This window comes from Symphodus melops, assembly GCF_947650265.1.
Source record: "Symphodus melops genome assembly, chromosome: 2".
Classification (NCBI taxonomy): Eukaryota; Metazoa; Chordata; class Actinopteri; order Labriformes; family Labridae; genus Symphodus; species Symphodus melops.
The window spans coordinates 15595894-15613913 of NC_136692.1; the positions used below are offsets into that span (position 1 = coordinate 15595894).

The window sequence follows — 18020 nt, forward strand, 5'->3', positions numbered from 1 at the left end:
AAGCAACTGAGCTGAATGTTTTGACTGAAATCTGAGCCTTCGAAAGAAAGACTTCATAGACTTCTCTTTAGTCTGCCAAACACAGGCCAGCCCTTTTTTCTTCTTTTTTTTTTTTTTAACTTTTTCATAAATTAAGAAATCCTGTTGTAAATCATAGACCATACATCAAAACACAGAATGGTTATTAAAAATGACAGATGTTGTCTCTACCCGGAAAGTATACCTTTTCTTTTTGTAGAATATACTTAATCTTCCGTAGGAGTTCTTAATTTAATCGTTATAAAACAAACATTTGTTCAATGGTTGTAAAGTGTTCTCACAATCATGATGCAGATTTAAGACAATAAATCCCACAATATACATTTTTACAAAAGTGTGGACTACACATTTCTGGAAGTAGGATTAAGAAAGTTGTTCAAAAAAAAAGTTAAGATGATGTGTAAAATGTTAGCAGACATCATGTACTCCACAAAGTGTTTCTTTTTAACATGACGATGTAAATAAAAAGATCATCCTTGATTTATGAGAATCTTTGATCATGGTTTTCGACTTTGTCCATTGAAAGGCTCCAGAATTGAAAAATAATGACATTACTCCAAAAAGTTGTCATTTAAACGCCAATGTTTCTCTATGTTTTGGACTGACATATACAGTATAACACATTTTCCTTTGCTGTTTTGCATGTTTTTCTATTAGCCCTATTAGCTTGGACAGGAGTACTATTGTTACAGCCAATTTTAATTTTTTCAAACCATGGCAAAAACATTTGCATTGATATTTAAAGACTATTTCATTAAAGTATTTATGCCGAGGAAAAACAAATGTTACCACAACCCTCACATATTTGTGTAAACAGTCTCCACAAATGATCTAAATCTAAAGCCTCATTCCTAATCCACAGTCTGTGATATTTAGAGCAATATCTCTTCAAATAATACACTACAAAAGACAAATAATTAAGTAACCTGATAATTATTTATCATCTGTTACAGATGGCTGATTTCCAGCACAGAGTTTTTGTCTGGGAGTGTTTCAGGTTGTGACCTTTTTCTACTTTTGTTTGCCGAAGAGTTTTGGCTTTCATCAGACAGGTCTCCGTGTTTGGCAATCTGACCAGAGAGTTCTGGCTCACATGTAACCCTTTGCACAACCTGTGTCTTTGAACCCTTGGTTACTCCACGGTGGTTTCCATTTTGTGACGTTTTGGATATTTCACTCGTCTGTATGGCCCCTTCTGTTCCAGTCATTGCCCCCTCTTCTTCCTTTTCAGCACCATCTTTTCCATGCACATCTATGACTCCTTCCCTTTTTAGTACTTGGAGGGCAATACCACCCCACTCCTCTGATGGTCTCTGCATCTCAGTTCCTGCCCTGTTGTTGTTCTGTACGGAACGTGAATTGCCGCACAGGGCCTTCCGGAAGCCTCTCTTGAAGTTGTCAGACAGAAAACCGTAAAGTATTGGGTTTGCACAGCTGTTCGCATAGGAGAGCACAACAACAAAAAAGTAGAGCCCTCTGAAGTCCCTAGGCAGGACCACCTGGAGGTTGACGATGTTCAGAACATAAAACGGTAGCCAGCAAAGGACAAACACTGCGACCACAACTACAACCATCCTGGTGATTTTACGCTCAGACTTTCTGCGTCGAGAAGATGTAGCCTGTGCTCGTTTTCCAACGCTGCGCACCTTTAAAAAAAAGAAAACACTTTTACAAGTTAATAGAGATGCTTAGGTTCAGAGTTATCCCCACCTTCTACACCGTAATATGATGGTAGGTGTAACATTGAACCTGTGAAATATCCTGAGTGGAACTGTTTACAGTAAATAAGTTAAAACATATTTGAAGCAAGAGCTGATTCAAAAAACTAATTCCAACAACTCCTGCGTGACAAGTAATGTCTAGTGTTTTGAAGAATAACTAAATGTTTTGGGCCAAAGTATACTGGATAAGTCATGCATCTAATTTACACACTTTCTTAACAAATTCAAGACCAAACATCACATTTGCTGCTCTTCTGATAGCAAACAGGGCTCATGGTTATTGTAGCAATAGGAGCTGAAATTAAGTTGAAATCTAAAAAAAACATTTTTATACAGTAAGAAGAAATATGGAATGTGATACTTGCATTTACCAAGAGAGCCATAAGTTGAACCCAACCATAAAGTATGCTTTGGTTTGAACATTTATTAACATTTATTTTTACTCAGATGTTTAGGTGTTGATTCACGAGACTTAAACTTTGATAGATGTACATCTTTAATAATAAAAACCAAACATTTTAAATCTGGCTGTGGCTGCTGTACCTTGATGACGATCAACAGGTAGCACAAGCAGATGACCAGCAGAGGGCAGAAGAATCCCACAGTGCAAGTGTACACGATGAAAGATGTCTTCCACACTTCTGCGGGCTCAGGCCATACGATGCTGCAGTTCCCGTCATCTTTCAGCACGTCGGCAAACACCACCACCGGTAGCACCACCACAAAGGACCCTGCCCAAACGGTGGCACTGATGGCCTTGGCCACTCGGGGGCGACGCCACCAGAAGGAACGAATTGGGTGCACCACAGCCAGATAGCGGTCCACTGACATCACAGTCAGACAGAAGATGCTCGTGAACTGGTTGAAGGCATCCACTGTCATGACCACTCGACACATTAGAGAGCCAAAGGGCCAAAGAAGAAGAGCGTTCTGTACTGCCAAGAAAGGAAGGCCCAGCATGAAGAGCTCGTCTGCAATGGCTAAGTTCAGGATATAGATGTTGGTGACTGACTCATTCTTGGTGTAGTTTACAATCACATGGATGACCAGAGTGTTGCCGACAAGGCCAACTACACACACTATCCCATAGATGAGAGGGATGAAGATTCCAGCCAAGCCAGGAAGGGACTCTGGTTCAGGTTCAGTGCAGTTAAGGCAGGTGTTGTTAAAGAGTAAGGAGCCGTTACGGTCGCTAAAGTCCAGAAGCTGTTCAGATGGAGCGGAGAGGAGCAGGAAATGGGTGAAAGGAGGGTTGGAGTTGTTGTTCCAGGCTGCTGAAGGGGTAACCTTGGGTAACAAGGAGACTTGGGTGGCTTGGATGAGCTCCATGGAGACAGTTATGGATATAAGGCAACAGGTGTGGATATGATCCCATCAGTAGCGGGGTAACTGTTATGCAAGAAAAAGCCAAGTTAATTAAAGTTATACTTCACCCATTTACACGAAGCTGTGTATCATTAGAAACATGGTAGTGGTGTTGAATGGTCGTAAATCCAGCCCCCATTTTGCCCTAAGACGAGAAAAATGTATTTTTCTTTGCTTGAAAGTTGTGATGCAAAAAGCGTCATATTGCATCACATGAAGAAAAGCATATTTCTCTCGTCTCAGGGCAAAATGAGGGTTGGATTCACAACCATTCAACACTACTACCATGTTTCTAATGATACAAAGCTTCATGAAAATGGGTGAAGTATCCCTTTAATTTTACATTTCAAACAGGAAAAACAATCTAAAGGTCTTTACATTGAACACTGCTGGTATGTAAGTCAGAAAGCTTTTGTTGTATTGGTAAGATTTACATCAGGACATTGATTGCATTGGTTGGTTCCACATCTAATGCCTCCCACCAGTAAACAAAGTAACTTCCAACTCCTGTTCAAATATTAAACAAAAACACTGCAACAACACACTTCAGGAGGTTGAAACACTGCACACATGAAGGCCTTTACTTCAAAGCAGGACTTGCAGTTGTGAAACGTTTTCATTACTTGGAGTTGGTTCACTTCACTTACAGGGATATATCACCATGATAACTCATGTTGTTAATTCAAAATGATGTATCTGCTCTTGGGTTGATTGACAGAGAAATAGTCAACATGCACCTCCGTCCCTCTACCAAACTTGTTTAATTATTCATCATAAACAATAAGAAAAAAAGCATCATACATAACATTTAAAGATGGCAGAATACATTTTTACAAAAAAGGGAGAGTTTAAATTGAGTTTGCCTTGATCATATTAAAAGCTATCAAGAGATCATCATAATGGTTGATGCTAATGGTGTTGACCAGAGTAAATCATATAAAAATGTGGGTCTAGTTTTAAAAGCAGAGGTTGTAGAGTACAAATCTACTAATCAACTTAACAACCCTCCTTCCGTCACAACAAAAACAAGTCTGCACTGGAACAAAAACACAACACTTTTAGTTCTATTAGTATTAGACTTGTTTATAAGGCAATAGTGGCTTCTTAATGACCCCCAAGCCACACATAGGCACGCCCTCATCCCCTACCGTGATGTCTAATGAATGGTTCTCTGTTGGGAACACAGCGCAGCGAGAAAATAACAACCTTGACTTAAATGCATTAATAGAGATGAAGGGTTGACAGGAAGGAAAGAGATGAATTGTGCAACCTGATTTGGACATCATGAGTGATAAAGCAAATCAGTGATTTTAACTACATCAACAGGCAACACTGACTATAGTAGAATGTGTTTGGTTTAACTAAAAATTAGGATTTTTATTGTTTCATTTTAATTAATTTATCTACTCAGACCAACACATTTGACAAAGATGAATTGTGTCCTGTTAAAGCAGTTTATTGTCTAAACATGTTCAAGAATAATTGTCAAATCTTACAATGTTGTTCATTATAAAACCCAACATTATTATATTTTTTCTGAAATGCTACAAAATCTAAACAAAACAAAAAATATTTCAACGCCAAGGTTGAAAGATACACCACCTCCTCAAATGTATCTTCTCTAACTAAATAATCGTGGTGCGCTTTAATTTTATCACCATAATGCATGCAGTGTCAGGGCTTTTCAAAATGGCCACTGTTATGAACTCATCCACACAATTTTAGCAGGAATATCTTTGCAAATTTTCAAGACTGTAAGGTAAGAATTTATATTGTTACTCATTCTGTAATAGGAGTATATTCTGTATTGAAACAATGCATAATTATTTAATTACTAATAATTTATTATTATTATTTTTTATTTAAAAGGGACAGTGCATATTAATGAACATATAAATGTAAATATGCCAGAATTAGCCAACGACTACTTTCCATCTGCAGTCCCTGGCAGGTCAGAATAAATAATTACATGTATATGTAATATAATAAATAATTATATTGTGTTGAAATTGTGAATCAAATTTGACACTGCAGGTATACAATGTGCTTTTTCCCTTAACATTCATGTCACATTTTTGTAACGTAATCTACATTAAGGTTAGTACAATACCAACACACTATTTTGATGATTCAATTGATAAAATTAATGAGTTATAAGCCATCTTCGACTACATTTGGGGTAATTTCTCAATAACAATTCCTCATAAAATCGTGAAATCATCTGAAAAAACACCTAATGTGTCAAATGTGATACACAAAAAACTATGATGTAAAAAGAAAAAAAAGGAGATTTTGTTTTTAAAAAAAAAGTAATTTTCTGGCTAGTTTTTAATTTGTCTGGCTTTTTAAAATATGCAAGTACACACACTTATATAATCCTGTCAATATACAAGTCTCTTGATCGTGTTGCAATGCAATCAATTGTTCATTCGGTAGAAAGGTGTTACGCTATTCAGATTAAATATTAGAAAAAGTAGAAAACAATATTGTGCTTCTCAGTAATTGACCTCCATAATTAAGCATTGATTTCAGTGAAAAATAACAACCATTGAGGGGAATGGAAAGAATGAAAATCAAAATAAAGACATACAACAGATTAAGCATATTAACAATTAACTAGCACAAAAAATGTGCCAAATGATGCTCACCTTGAAGCAACAAGGCTAATGCTAAAGCTAAGCAACATGCTATGCTGCATCACAAGCGCAGAACAAATTTATGACTCAAAACTCCCAGGCTAATGCTAGCGCTACACATAGTCACTTAAGTGATACTTCCAATAAATGCTGCACGCTAACAGAATGACAAAAGGCTAACCACATTACAATTGCACATGGTAATTGCAGCGTTCAAACAGGACAGAACACTTTAAAATAGTTTTCATGTGAAGCTTTTGGCGACTGAAATTCTACTTTGATGAGTTGAGACTTGAGTTTTTGACAATTTGAGAGGCATGTGTTAATGTTAGCTGACTAGCAACAAGTTCTTTCTATGAATAAGTTATGATAAAACTTAAGAAAAACGGATTGACAAATGACTTCAAACATTATATTTTTAACCAAAGGAAAACACACATTGACTATTTTACAATAAAATGTTTATCTATTGTTACACATCAAATATATCTTGTCAGTCACTCTGCATGGTTTTGTTGCTGTGAATGAATGTGTGTGTATATTGATTAATAAAGGATATCTTCTTAAAGTGATTGTCTCCGATATATTATATACTAATTGTATATTCCTCAAATTAACATATTGTTCAGGGTTTTTAAGTCACCTTGTGCGTGTTGGTTTTCTTAGAGAAGGAAGAGAACGGACTCAGGTTCAAATTGAACAAACCAGCAAGTTTAATAAAGCAAGGAGATACACTGCACATACCAAGTGCGTTGTCTCAGCTGAGGGTCTACCTCACTGACTCGCACGTCAGCTACCAAAACCAGAGAGTAGACCCCGAATGTAAGAAATCACAGGATTATATACAGTAGTAAATTGCCTCCTCTAAAATGTTTGTGTGCTGTGTCAGCGGAGGTTTTAGCAGAGATGGGGTGATGTTCGTGTGTTAGTTTTTGATAAAGAAAGTGTCCTTGAGGTGTTGCACCTGGAGAAGTCAATAGAGTCTATGCTGCAAGTTTAGAGCAAAAGGATAAGGCCCATATAAGGATATATAGAAGAGGCACATTGGCCTAACAGTACAGTAATTTGTTAAATGGTTATATAATATGTAAGCCAAAATAATGTGTATTACAGCTAAACTTAAAAAAAACAAACGTTTTTTTGATAATGGAAATAACATTTTACACAGAAACACCGCAGAAATCAATTCTCTTTAAATGTCTACAATGAGTGAGAAGAGCCAGCTGTACTGTTGTCGCAGTCAGAATAACTTACTTTATGCTTATTCAGATGTTATGTGAGTGTCTTTAGATATCAGTCTTTCTGTGTCAATTTATGTTCAATGTGAAGCTATCAGTTAACAGTTTGCTAACATTAGCCTGCTAACACACCAATGCAGACCATGGCCTTTTGCTATTCAATCAAAGGAGATTTTTTTTCCACCACCTGCTTTAAATGGTGCTTAATTACAGCGTGTTCTAATTGGTTCATCTTTGTGTGAATGTGAGTGGATAGGGGTTTGAAGGTGTGTCACTGGAGGAGAGCAGAGACTTCAGAATAGCGGAGGTGTTGTGTTTATTTTGGTTTAATGGTGGTGCTCAAGGGGGCAACGTCTGCTGAATTAAATGTATGCTTTTAAGTGCAGTCTTTCTTCGAAATGTCGGTCAGATTGAAAACCACCCTGTAATAGTGTATGTTTTTGTAACACTGTTCTATTCACAGGGTGATAAAGTTATGACTCACTGGATGATGGAGCTTCATAAGGCTAAGAAGTGTTTTACTCACTCTGTCAGTGATGGCTTAATTTCACTCAGCTCTTGTTTACAAGTACAATACATAATTTGATGTGAATTCTCCAGATAATATCCTGCTGTGATCTCACATTAGCTCACTTTGATTTGCTGCAGAAAAAATATTAGAGGTTTGAAAGAGAAGCTCCAGGTGAAGTCCGACTGAAAAATGTGGCCCTTTGCGTTCACACGGTCAACTTCCCTGGCAAATATCTGGAGTTTTTCATGAGTTTTCTGCAAGTGTGAAAGCCCTGTGTCATCATGTTCATTGCTACCTTGTTGTTTTTCATTCAAGGTTTCATTGAATCTTTGTGTATTGTCAGGATAAGTACATTATGTAAAGAACTTTGTAGCGTTGGTTTTTGGTGCTCTGTAAACAAAGCTAATGAGTAAAAGATAAATTGAAACAAATAGAAACATGACATGAAACAGCTGCACAAAGTGAAAAGGCCTGTTGGAAAAGATTGTGCCACAATTGATGAATATTTTCTGTTTGCTTTAAAGTAGTGAGGAATGCTGCTGGAGGAAAATCTCCAGTATGTTCCTGACAGTGAGGTGAGTTCTGTGCTTTCACTTGAAGCTGTGATACACATCTGGAAAAGTACATGAGCCTTTTTTTGTCTTTTCTTCTACTTAAAGATACCCGGAGTCTGTGGGACCTTCACTTCCTTGTCATGATTCCCTGTTGCCCCAATGTTTGTGACTTAGAACTCACCACAGAGTGCGACTCTGCCGCCTTGGTGGTGTATGTGTGTTTTAAAACGTACTACAGCTGTGATTGATACGGAGGAATGGGACTCAAATAACATGAACTATCTGTTTCACAGCCCAGACCGAAGCACTATGAAGATGATTACACTGACCAAACATATGTCAGGTATTTGAACAATTCATTTTAAAGAACTGGGATATGTGATTTTGCTCGATGATAGTCAGAACTCCCCAGCTGCCTTACACTCAGCTGCGAACCGCCCCAGTGTGCGCTGGAGGTCTTTTCTTTTCTCCTTTATATTTCTGTATATTGACTGTGAAGTGTGGCGTCATCGGCAGGAAGTGAATGTTATCATTTGGTGCAGTTGTATGGTGTTTTATAATCCCGAAAGGAATTGTTCCTAATTTGGACATGACACAATAATAAACATTCATTCATGTATTCATTCCAGGTTCGATGAATCCAACAGAATCCTCCGCAATAAGCAGAGACGAGACCCTCTAAATCTGAGCGATGGTTCTCGACCGGAAAAAGGTATCGTGCCCTCTCTGGGTCAGTGTGGAGTTCTTGCCCCTGATGGAGGAGTATAAGTATCTCGGAGGATGGAGCTTGAAATCGACAGACGGATTGGTGCAGTGTCCGCGGGCTATGTGGTCACTGTTTCCGTCCGTCGTGGTGAAGAAGGAGCTAAGCTGAAAGGCGAGGTTCTCGATTTACCGGTTGATCTTCGTTCCTACCGTCACCTCTGGTCATAACAAAAGAATGAGATTCCAGATACATGTGGCTGAAATGGGCTTCCTTTGTAGGTTGACTGGGCACACCCTAAGAGATAGGGTGGTTGACAATTGAATCTGTGATAATTGATAGTTGCAAGGCTATTATACATGTCTCACAATAAACGAAAAATACAAAATGCTTCTCTGGAATATTAAGTGTTTCGTCAAATATTTCGATCCCACTAACATTGAAGAGCTACTACAGGACTGTACAACGTTTGTGTTAACAAGCACGGATGAATACACGCTTTCCCAACTGGGTGTAATATCTAACCTTAAAAAGCAACTGCACTGTTAAAACAAGTGAAGTCATAATTTCTTTAAATCTTTATATTTCTCTAACTATTTTAAAAGCAACTGGAGGTTTGTTGACAGACATGGGACAAACATTAAAGTAAGAATGATGGTAGTGTGTGTTTACAAGTTACAAACACATGTATATCCTGTTTTGTGTTCTTTCTAAATGCATATATATATATATATATATATATATATATATATATATATATAGTTTTTGTTTGATTTATAAAACAGAATCACACAAATGTATATTTTATTAGTGTACTGCTCATATATTTCTCACCAGCTGCTCTTTGTTCTAGTTGCTCAAGGTCACTGCTTCTCCTGTTTTAGCAAAACAGTCAGCACTGTGTACCCCTTCGTCTCCTGTTTTTGCACAACAATCAGCAGATGTACCTCTCTGTATTAGTCCAATGTATAACATCCCGATAGCAGAAGACAGTCCCCTTCTTTCATGAAACTGTATTAAAACTCTTGTTTTGCCATTATCAGTTTTTCTTCTTTCTTGCTGACCTGGGTTGAGCAGATAAATTCTCAGCTGTGTGGCTCTTTGTATTACCTGTGATCAACCTGCAATAAACCAGCTTTTGACTTGATCTCATTTGGTCGCGATCTTACTTTCAGAAAAAAACGACACAGCCTAAAAATCTTTCAGCTGGTGACCCCGACTGATTGGCAAGACGAGTCTGAAGTTAGGACCATGTGCGGTGGAGTTGGTGGACTTCTCCGCAGACGATTCAGGGGGCCCCCAACGAAAAGGTGAGCAGAAAACCTTTTGATATAAGAATTTCTGTTATTGGATAATCTAAATAAAATTCCCCTCTCTCTCTCTCTCCCGATATCTGTATCTATCCACTTTCTCTCTCTCTCATAATAAAGGCAGAAAAAGCCCGAAAAAATAATAATAAAAAAAGAGAGATTCTGTGAATATTAATTGTAAAAGAAGGACAGGACTTTCATCTAAGCTGGCATATTTCTGACGCCCAGGCCCAGAGAGGGGCGATGGCCCTTACAGCACAGGTAAGGATTTGTTGTTTTCCTTGAAATGTGTTAAAGGGTGGCAGATTGACACACAAATGACAACTTTTTGACGTGTATATTGACATCGTAGAGACTTCCCAGTTAAGACTCGAATTTGTGTAAATATCACATGGTCATTGTCAATCATATTGGGAACAAAGGGTGGTAATAGGTAACTAGTGGGATATACATTGTGAATTAGAAATTAGGGTGTGGTCACTACGGTCCGAATTCAAAGCTGATCCGGAGGATCTAAGATTGGAGGGCCCGGACTCTCAAATTCGAAGCTCGGCCTTCACTCCTTGATCGGTAGTGAATCATCAAACGTATTGGTGAGACATTATTCGGACTGAATTGATTCACGTGTGTATGATCTGTTTGACCCTTACATAAATTAATAATGGCAGAAAAAGTGATTGAAAAGTGGGAGGATGGAAAACCCAGCATGGTGGTGTTGGCATTACTTACCATATGGCAATCATGGAAACAGGAGTTTGAAATAAAAGACAGAGAAAAGGCCAATTTTTTTTTGCTCTAAACTTTTAAAGCTAAAATGCTACTGAAGAAACCCCCTGACTCTGAATGGGTCTTAATACAGGTCAGGCTGCTCTTGCTTCTATTGTCTATTATTATTATCTTAAGCATTGCTTTTTAGTATATATTGTTTTTTTATTCTGTTTTAATCTTATTCTCATCCAGCCTTGTGTCATGAACAATATTTAATTAAAAATTATTATAATTATTAATATTATTTCAGTAAATACTTATTTTATTTTGTTGTCTATTTGTCTTTTACAATGACAAAAAATGCAACCTCAAATAAAATTCTAATACTAATTTCAAATGAAGCATGAAAAATGTAATTCAATTGCAAAAAGTGCAAAAAACTCACAAGACATATCTATCATTTAAAAATAACCTGTGATACCCAGAGGATCATAAATCTTATCTATGAAAGCGGTTTATCACCTAAAAGTTAATCATCAGAGTGTTGGTATTATTTGAAGGGGAGAAGTACAAGATGGAGCCTTACATTAAAAACACATTCAATTATTTTTTAGAACCGTTTTTTAATAAAGGTCGCTTGACATGATTTTTAAAGCACACACACTTCACCAGTTGCTTCTGACATGCAGGTTGGGGCAGAAAAAAAACCTTGTCTCTTATCTTTGGGACACACAATACATGAATACTGACAATCAGTCTTCCCAGAAGGCATCGCTTCTTTTGTCTGCCAATCTGTGGTCATCTCATTGAGGAACTTCCTGGTACATGTTGCTATGGGGATGTAAGGTCAAGAAAAAGCCAAAACGGCCCTGTACAGAGCAAATGAAAGACAAACAAGAGTCCGAATGAATGTTGATTGAAGAGGCGGTGCTCTTTACCCTTACATTCAAATGCAAGAGTGACATTTATGGAGCACTGTGTGTGAGTCTACCCGTCTGATATGTGCGTATGCATATGTGCAAAATTGATATTTTTTGTATCTGCAGCTCAGGTACCAGGTTTTCACTTATCAATAAAAATGTATATCAATAGGATCACAGCATTGAGTGGTTTTATCAGTTAATATTTTCTCACATTTTACGCAGATTTTTTAAAATCCATTTTAATAGTCTGAAACGTACTCCAATTTCTTTTTGAGAGTCTGTGTGTGGGGCCCATAGTAATGTCAGGCATATTTATAGACATTGTCGAGCATATAAATGGACATTGTGAATCCCTAATTCTCATATTCAACATATTGTTATGCTGCTATTGAGCTCCTACCTCTCTCTCTCATTCACATCATATTACTGCAAGTCACAATCTGTAAATCTTAGTTACTAGTTACCACATATTTTCCTTCTGAGCTTTCATGTCTTGTAGGTTCTTCTGGATTGTTGGTCGGGTCGGCCAGCTGCTATGAACCCCCCTGTTTGTCCACAACCACCTTCCTGCATCTTATCCCATCTCCCGCTATCCCATGTTCTTTTGTAACAACAATGAGTAAGGTCTTTTACCTGCTCTTTTGTAATATTAAATAACAATGAGTAAGGTCTCCTAAATGGACATTTGCTTTTAAGTTCAAGTAAGTAAGTGATTTTAAAAGGTTATATTATTTATATTATATTATTTGATGTGAGCAACATGAAACAAAAAAGTTGAGATGGGGTCATGTTTACCACTCTGTTGCATCACTTTTACTTCAGACAACACACTCATAAGTGTGGGAATTGAGGAGACCAAATTCTAATAATTAACTTAATCATTAAAAAAAGGAACGTTTAACCCTTCTTGCTTAATGGTGGATTTCAGCTGTTCAACTGTCCAGGGTCTCCTTTGTCTTTTTTCACGCTTCATAACATTTTAAATAGATGACTAGTTGGCACTACAGGGAGGACAGTTTAGCACTTGGACTCTTTTACTATGGAGCCATGATGTTGTACATCCAGAATGTTATTTGGCATTGTCTTGCTGAAATAAGCAAGACCTTCCTTCCTAAAGAAGTAATCTATCTGGCATCATATGTTGCTTTGAAACCTGTATGATAGATGCTAGCAACTGAGCTAGTTGGTCCCTCTCATCTCCCTCTCAAAGAGTCAAATCTTTACTCATCGAAGTCTACCAGGGACGATTTTCTTTCATCTATTTCTCTTTTAAATTTGGCCCCGGGGAAGTTTCTGGATCTGGTTTACAGGATATGGAGTTGTCTGAATGAGGTGACATCAATGTATAGGCTGCTGTAATACTTTACGTGTGTGAGAGTGACAGCGATGCAAGTTATGTTGAGCCTTTTGCAAGATGATAAGAAGTCTGAAAGGCTGCACCAAGTTGGGAAATAAGCAGTTTTACCACCTGAAGTCTGCTCTACTGTTAGTTGTCTGTAAATTGTCAAAGTGCGTGTGAGAATTGAACTATACTGTAAGCAGACTTTTTTTTTCATCGTCTTTAAGCAAGCAAGTGAGACTGAGATTGACAGCAATGTGGAGCCCTGCTAAGCTGATGTTCAGGTCTTTCTGTATTTGCAGAAATTGAGTGACAGTTTATTATAAAACCCCACACAAACTCATAGCAGCGAGCTATACACTCTTTTTAGCGTCTTCTCTCAAGCCTAACGGTGTTGAGTATTTCCCCAATGAATACATTCTAAGGGTAGTGCTCCTTATCAATCAGCTGCCATAATACCACAGCTGTGATTCTGCAGATGTGACAAATGTTCAGTCATTTCAGTCAAGAGTCTCAAGCAACCGTGGATATATAAAGCTTTTTCAGGCCATATTTCTTGAACTGAGAAGCCTCTCATAGCAATAAGGGAACTTAGAGAGATGCTCACAGGGATATACAATTATGTATTTCACAATCAACAAAGGAGCCTTTCAACAGTTGAATTTTCTTCAAGTTGTAAATTTGTTGTCTTTGTGCTTTCTTTAAAAGAGGCCTCTTTATGGTAACGTGTTTTAAGCATTGCCTGTCTGCTTAGTATGTATGTGAGGACAGGGAGCTCATGAGTTTCTAAGCAAAGCACCTTCTCTTATATTGATGAGGTAAATGAATTTACTTTTCTTTTCTTTTTTTCCATTCTCTTGATTCATGTATTGTTCAGCAGTGGCAGTTGGGAAAGTTAGCCGTTTGTCTCCACAAAGCATGTTTTAACCATAGACTAAATATTAATGGACGAAGCCTGAGTGGTGTCAGCCATCTATTAAGGCAGAGCATTCCGGAGGCCCAATCTCAGCCATTGCCATGCCGGAAATGCTGTATCTGCCTAACTTTCAGTCAACCAACGACTGGCTTGGAGACAAAGCTGAAGCAATTTTTAAGCCTCTCGACGAATCGTTACATCGGGCACACCTGTCACTTATGACAGCTACGCAGCTAACTATAGATAACACATATTGTTTTCAAAATCAAAACTGAGCCGTTTTTAAAAAATTCCTCTGTACAGTTTCTGCCATCGATGATGATAACTAATTAGACCTATTTTCTTTGTTGTACAAAGCTTTAAACATGTTTATTTATGCAGGAACTGCAGGACTTGCACATTGGCTTCATTTTTCAAGACCGGAGGTTGCCACTTGGTTTTACAGAAGTTGAGTCGTTGTTATGAGCCCTACTAACTTAACAGCGAAGCTTAATTCTCTCTGTGATATGAAGGGCAGATGAAAATGTTTGTAATTTATAGTCTGTGACTGACTGGCTTGCTAAATCATTGTAAAATGTGCAGTTATGTGAAATAGGAGTCACAATAATATTTTGACATGATTTATATCAAACCTTTTATTCAATAATTTCTCTTTTTTTTGCAGTTACTAGTTAAAAAGAAAAGTGTATGATAACTGCATGGCCTTAGATGGTAGATTTTAGATAGGTGTTATTCACTGAAGCTGATGAGCCTTTCTGTTTATGTACAGCTGCAATTTTTGAACCCTGAGGTAAACATAAGTTACACAAAGAGTCCTTCTTAAGATGAGAAACATTTACTCAGGCAACTAATTCATGCTGGCTGCTTAAAAGCCAGTGCTCGATATTTTTAGAATAAGAATTGTAGGGCATTTAGACCCTTTTAAGACTACAATGTTGTCCGTAATGTATACTATGCATCAGGTGATGGAAAACCAATTGATTTTTTTCTTTTTTTTTCTTTCAATGAACAATTCCTCTTTAGAACATGGGGGCTTAAGTGAAAGAGATCAACCATCAGCGAATTGATGATCAATCAGTCGTATTCCCCTCAGGACTTCCTTTGTTGCTGTTCAATTATCTGACTTTTTGCAGGGTTGGATCAGATGTACCGCACCGACACGTCCTCCACACTTTTCATTACGAAGACTGACAAGAGCTCACAGATTAGCCACGCGTTTGATCAATACCCATTCCAGCTCGTCATGCACATTCAGACAAGCAAACATGAACGCAATTTCCTGGAACAGTTTTGAATTTGGTTTCCACGATTATTCTGACATACAGAGATGAACATAGACAAAAGCGCGCACGCACACACACATCCAAGTCATTTAGCTTTGAGTAATGGATAACAAAAACCTGATGATGACTCTGCAGCAGACACAGGGAACGTTCTGTGTACATCTGTAGTGTTTTCATGCGATGTCACAGTACTTCTGCACACAACGGTCACTACAATTAACTCGTCCCGCTCAGGGCTAATCACATGTATTAGACACAAATGGCTATAATTATAGGCAACATTGGCTAGATTAACTGAATAGGATAAAAAGCCTAAAAGCTTTATCCTAGTGGATGTTTACCAATTCAAATGGAAGCTACACTTTTCCCTAGACACAAGCAGTATGGTCAAGGGAATTTAGATTTTCTCTATTTCCTTGTTATCAATAGCATGACTCCACCAACGTAAGAAAACTGGTGAAAGAGGAGAAAATTGAATGGATGTGCAGTGTTTACTCAGTGTGTTTGAAGCTCTCTCTTCTGTTTGCGCTTCTCTCCATCCCTCTCTCCATCTCTTCTCATTCCCTTTCTTTCCTTTACCTCATGTAATGTTCTTTCTTCTTTTAATTCATATCCAGTCAACCCTATAGCCTCATTCCGTTTCCCTCTTGTTTGCCCTCTTCTGTTCTCAACTCTTTTTTTGTACGTGAACCTCTTCAAATCCTCACTCCTCTTACTTTTACATTTTTTACATGAGCACTCCTTGTTTTCTTTTTGGTGCTTTTTGAAAGACATCTTTGCAGTCTTGAAATACATCGATGTCTACTAAGTGGGGATGAAGAGCACTCTTCTTATGCAATGTGAGGACAAGAGGTTTACAGGTGTGTTTTTGTGGATTTGAACTTTCTGCCTTGGATACAAAGTTCTCCATCACCTGGCTTTTAGCAAATCGTCTCGTTCCTCCAACCTCCTCTCCTCCAAAGCAGAGGCTGAAATGAGAGGCATAAGCTGTAGGAGCTTTTGACAACATCGTAGTCAACAAAAATTGACAACATCAATGACTACACAGAAACCGTCGCAAGCTTCATCAGGAAATGAGGATGTGGTATATCTTTAAAAACCCAGGTTTACAAAGTGCTTTACAATTATCAAAAACGAGAACAAATCAAACACACAAAAAGAAACAACAGCAGGACCATGACAAATGTGAAAAACTAAAACTGAAACCCAACTGACCCAACCTGACCATTACAGGCACCATCTTAAGAACTCAGGCAAAACAAGAACCCAACAACAAAAGCTGAGATCAAGAGGACAGAAGATTAAGAAACTAAAGGAACTAAAAGCAAATAAAAAGATACCAGCAATAAGAAGATAAGAGCAGTAAGAGAAATAAAAGGAAGAGAATACATGATCAAAAAGACAATACTATTAATATAAAGTATATATACATATAAACCATAAATAGACAATGTAAATAAGATAAACAATTACCAAGTTAAAACAGATGAGAGCATAGACAAACGGACAGTAAGAAGTTAAAGAAGAACAAAACCAGAGAGATAAAATATTAAGAAGATAACATCACATAAAAGCAAGTCTCTAGAAGTATGTTTTGAGAAGGGATTCAAACGAATTAAGGGAATCTACAAGCTAACTGGTAAATTAAGGCCGCTGTGTGAACAATTACCTTTAGTGTGTTGTTAGTGTGCTGCAGTGGCGTAAATGTACTTCAGTACTATTTCAATTCCAGTCTTTACTTCCAGAGCTTTGTTCCCTCTTCTATGAACCCATTTTAGACCTATCTGAAGTTCACTCATCGGTGTAGAGCCTTGGGGTTTTCTTTGATGATGTTTTTAATTTGGCAAGCAGATTTCTTTCATGTGAAGTCAAGCTTCTATCAGCTGAGACAAATAGCAAAAGCTAATCTCCCTTCCAGTGATCAGGAAGGGGGTGAAACAATTATTTATCACGTCTCGACTCAATTATTGTAGTTATTTGTTTGTGAGTTTGGACCAGTCGTCCATCGAGCGCCTTCAGCTGGTCCAATGTGGCTGCTTGCCTCCTAACAGGCCAAAAAAGGTTCTCTCTATCTACTGGCTCCCCACAAGATTGATTTGAAAATGTTGCTTTTGACTTTTAAAGAGGAGCATGGCTTTACCTTCACAATGACAAATATTTTCTCCAAACAGATTTTACTATGACTTTTACTAGTATTTTATCATGTTTTTAGCCAAGTATATTTTATAATAATTTCAACATTATGATATATGTTTTACCTTTTGACTTTGTAAAGCACTTTGGTCAACCTCGGTTGTTTTGAACAGCCTAAATAATGTTGACTTGACTTGACTATAGAGGATGTGATGCTGACGGTTTTTTCCAGGCAGGTGAAGTTGATGATCTTGTGGGAGACACAACAGGCTTATTGTCAGTATGTATTTTCATGGATTCATTCATCTTCATAATTTTGTGGATATCTCTTTGAATTGTTTCAATCAACAAGAGTAATTCTTCTCTTAGGTTTGTGAAGCTGTAACACATAAGAAATAGCAGCAGAGTTAAATTAGGATTGGAGCCACGTGTCTGCTGTGAGCTGAAAAGGAAATGTGACTGAGACTGAAGAAATGTCTGGCATGTACAAGTCAGGTAGATGTCTTCATTCTGGCCTTAAAGAGATGTACCCAAATTGACAGGAATTGGTGAGCTGTACTTTCTATTAAAATATAACCTGTGCAGACACTTTGCCAGTGGTTGTGAGAGTCAGCATGTGTGAATAATGGTCAGATATTTGA

The 18020-nt window shown here is 37.7% G+C and overlaps 1 protein-coding gene across 1 annotated transcript; it reads right to left on the reverse strand.

Annotated features, from left to right (window-relative positions):
• Positions 1-986: 986 nt before the first annotated feature.
• Positions 987-3089, reverse strand: LOC306820051 (somatostatin receptor 3; the record flags this gene model as incomplete). The annotated part of the gene is made up of 2 exons (XM_079337705.1): positions 987-1685; positions 2304-3089. The coding sequence occupies 2 exons, from the start codon at positions 3087-3089 to the stop codon at positions 987-989; spliced, it is 1485 nt and encodes a 494-aa protein (XP_079193831.1).
• Between the last annotated feature and the right edge of the window lie 14931 nt (positions 3090-18020).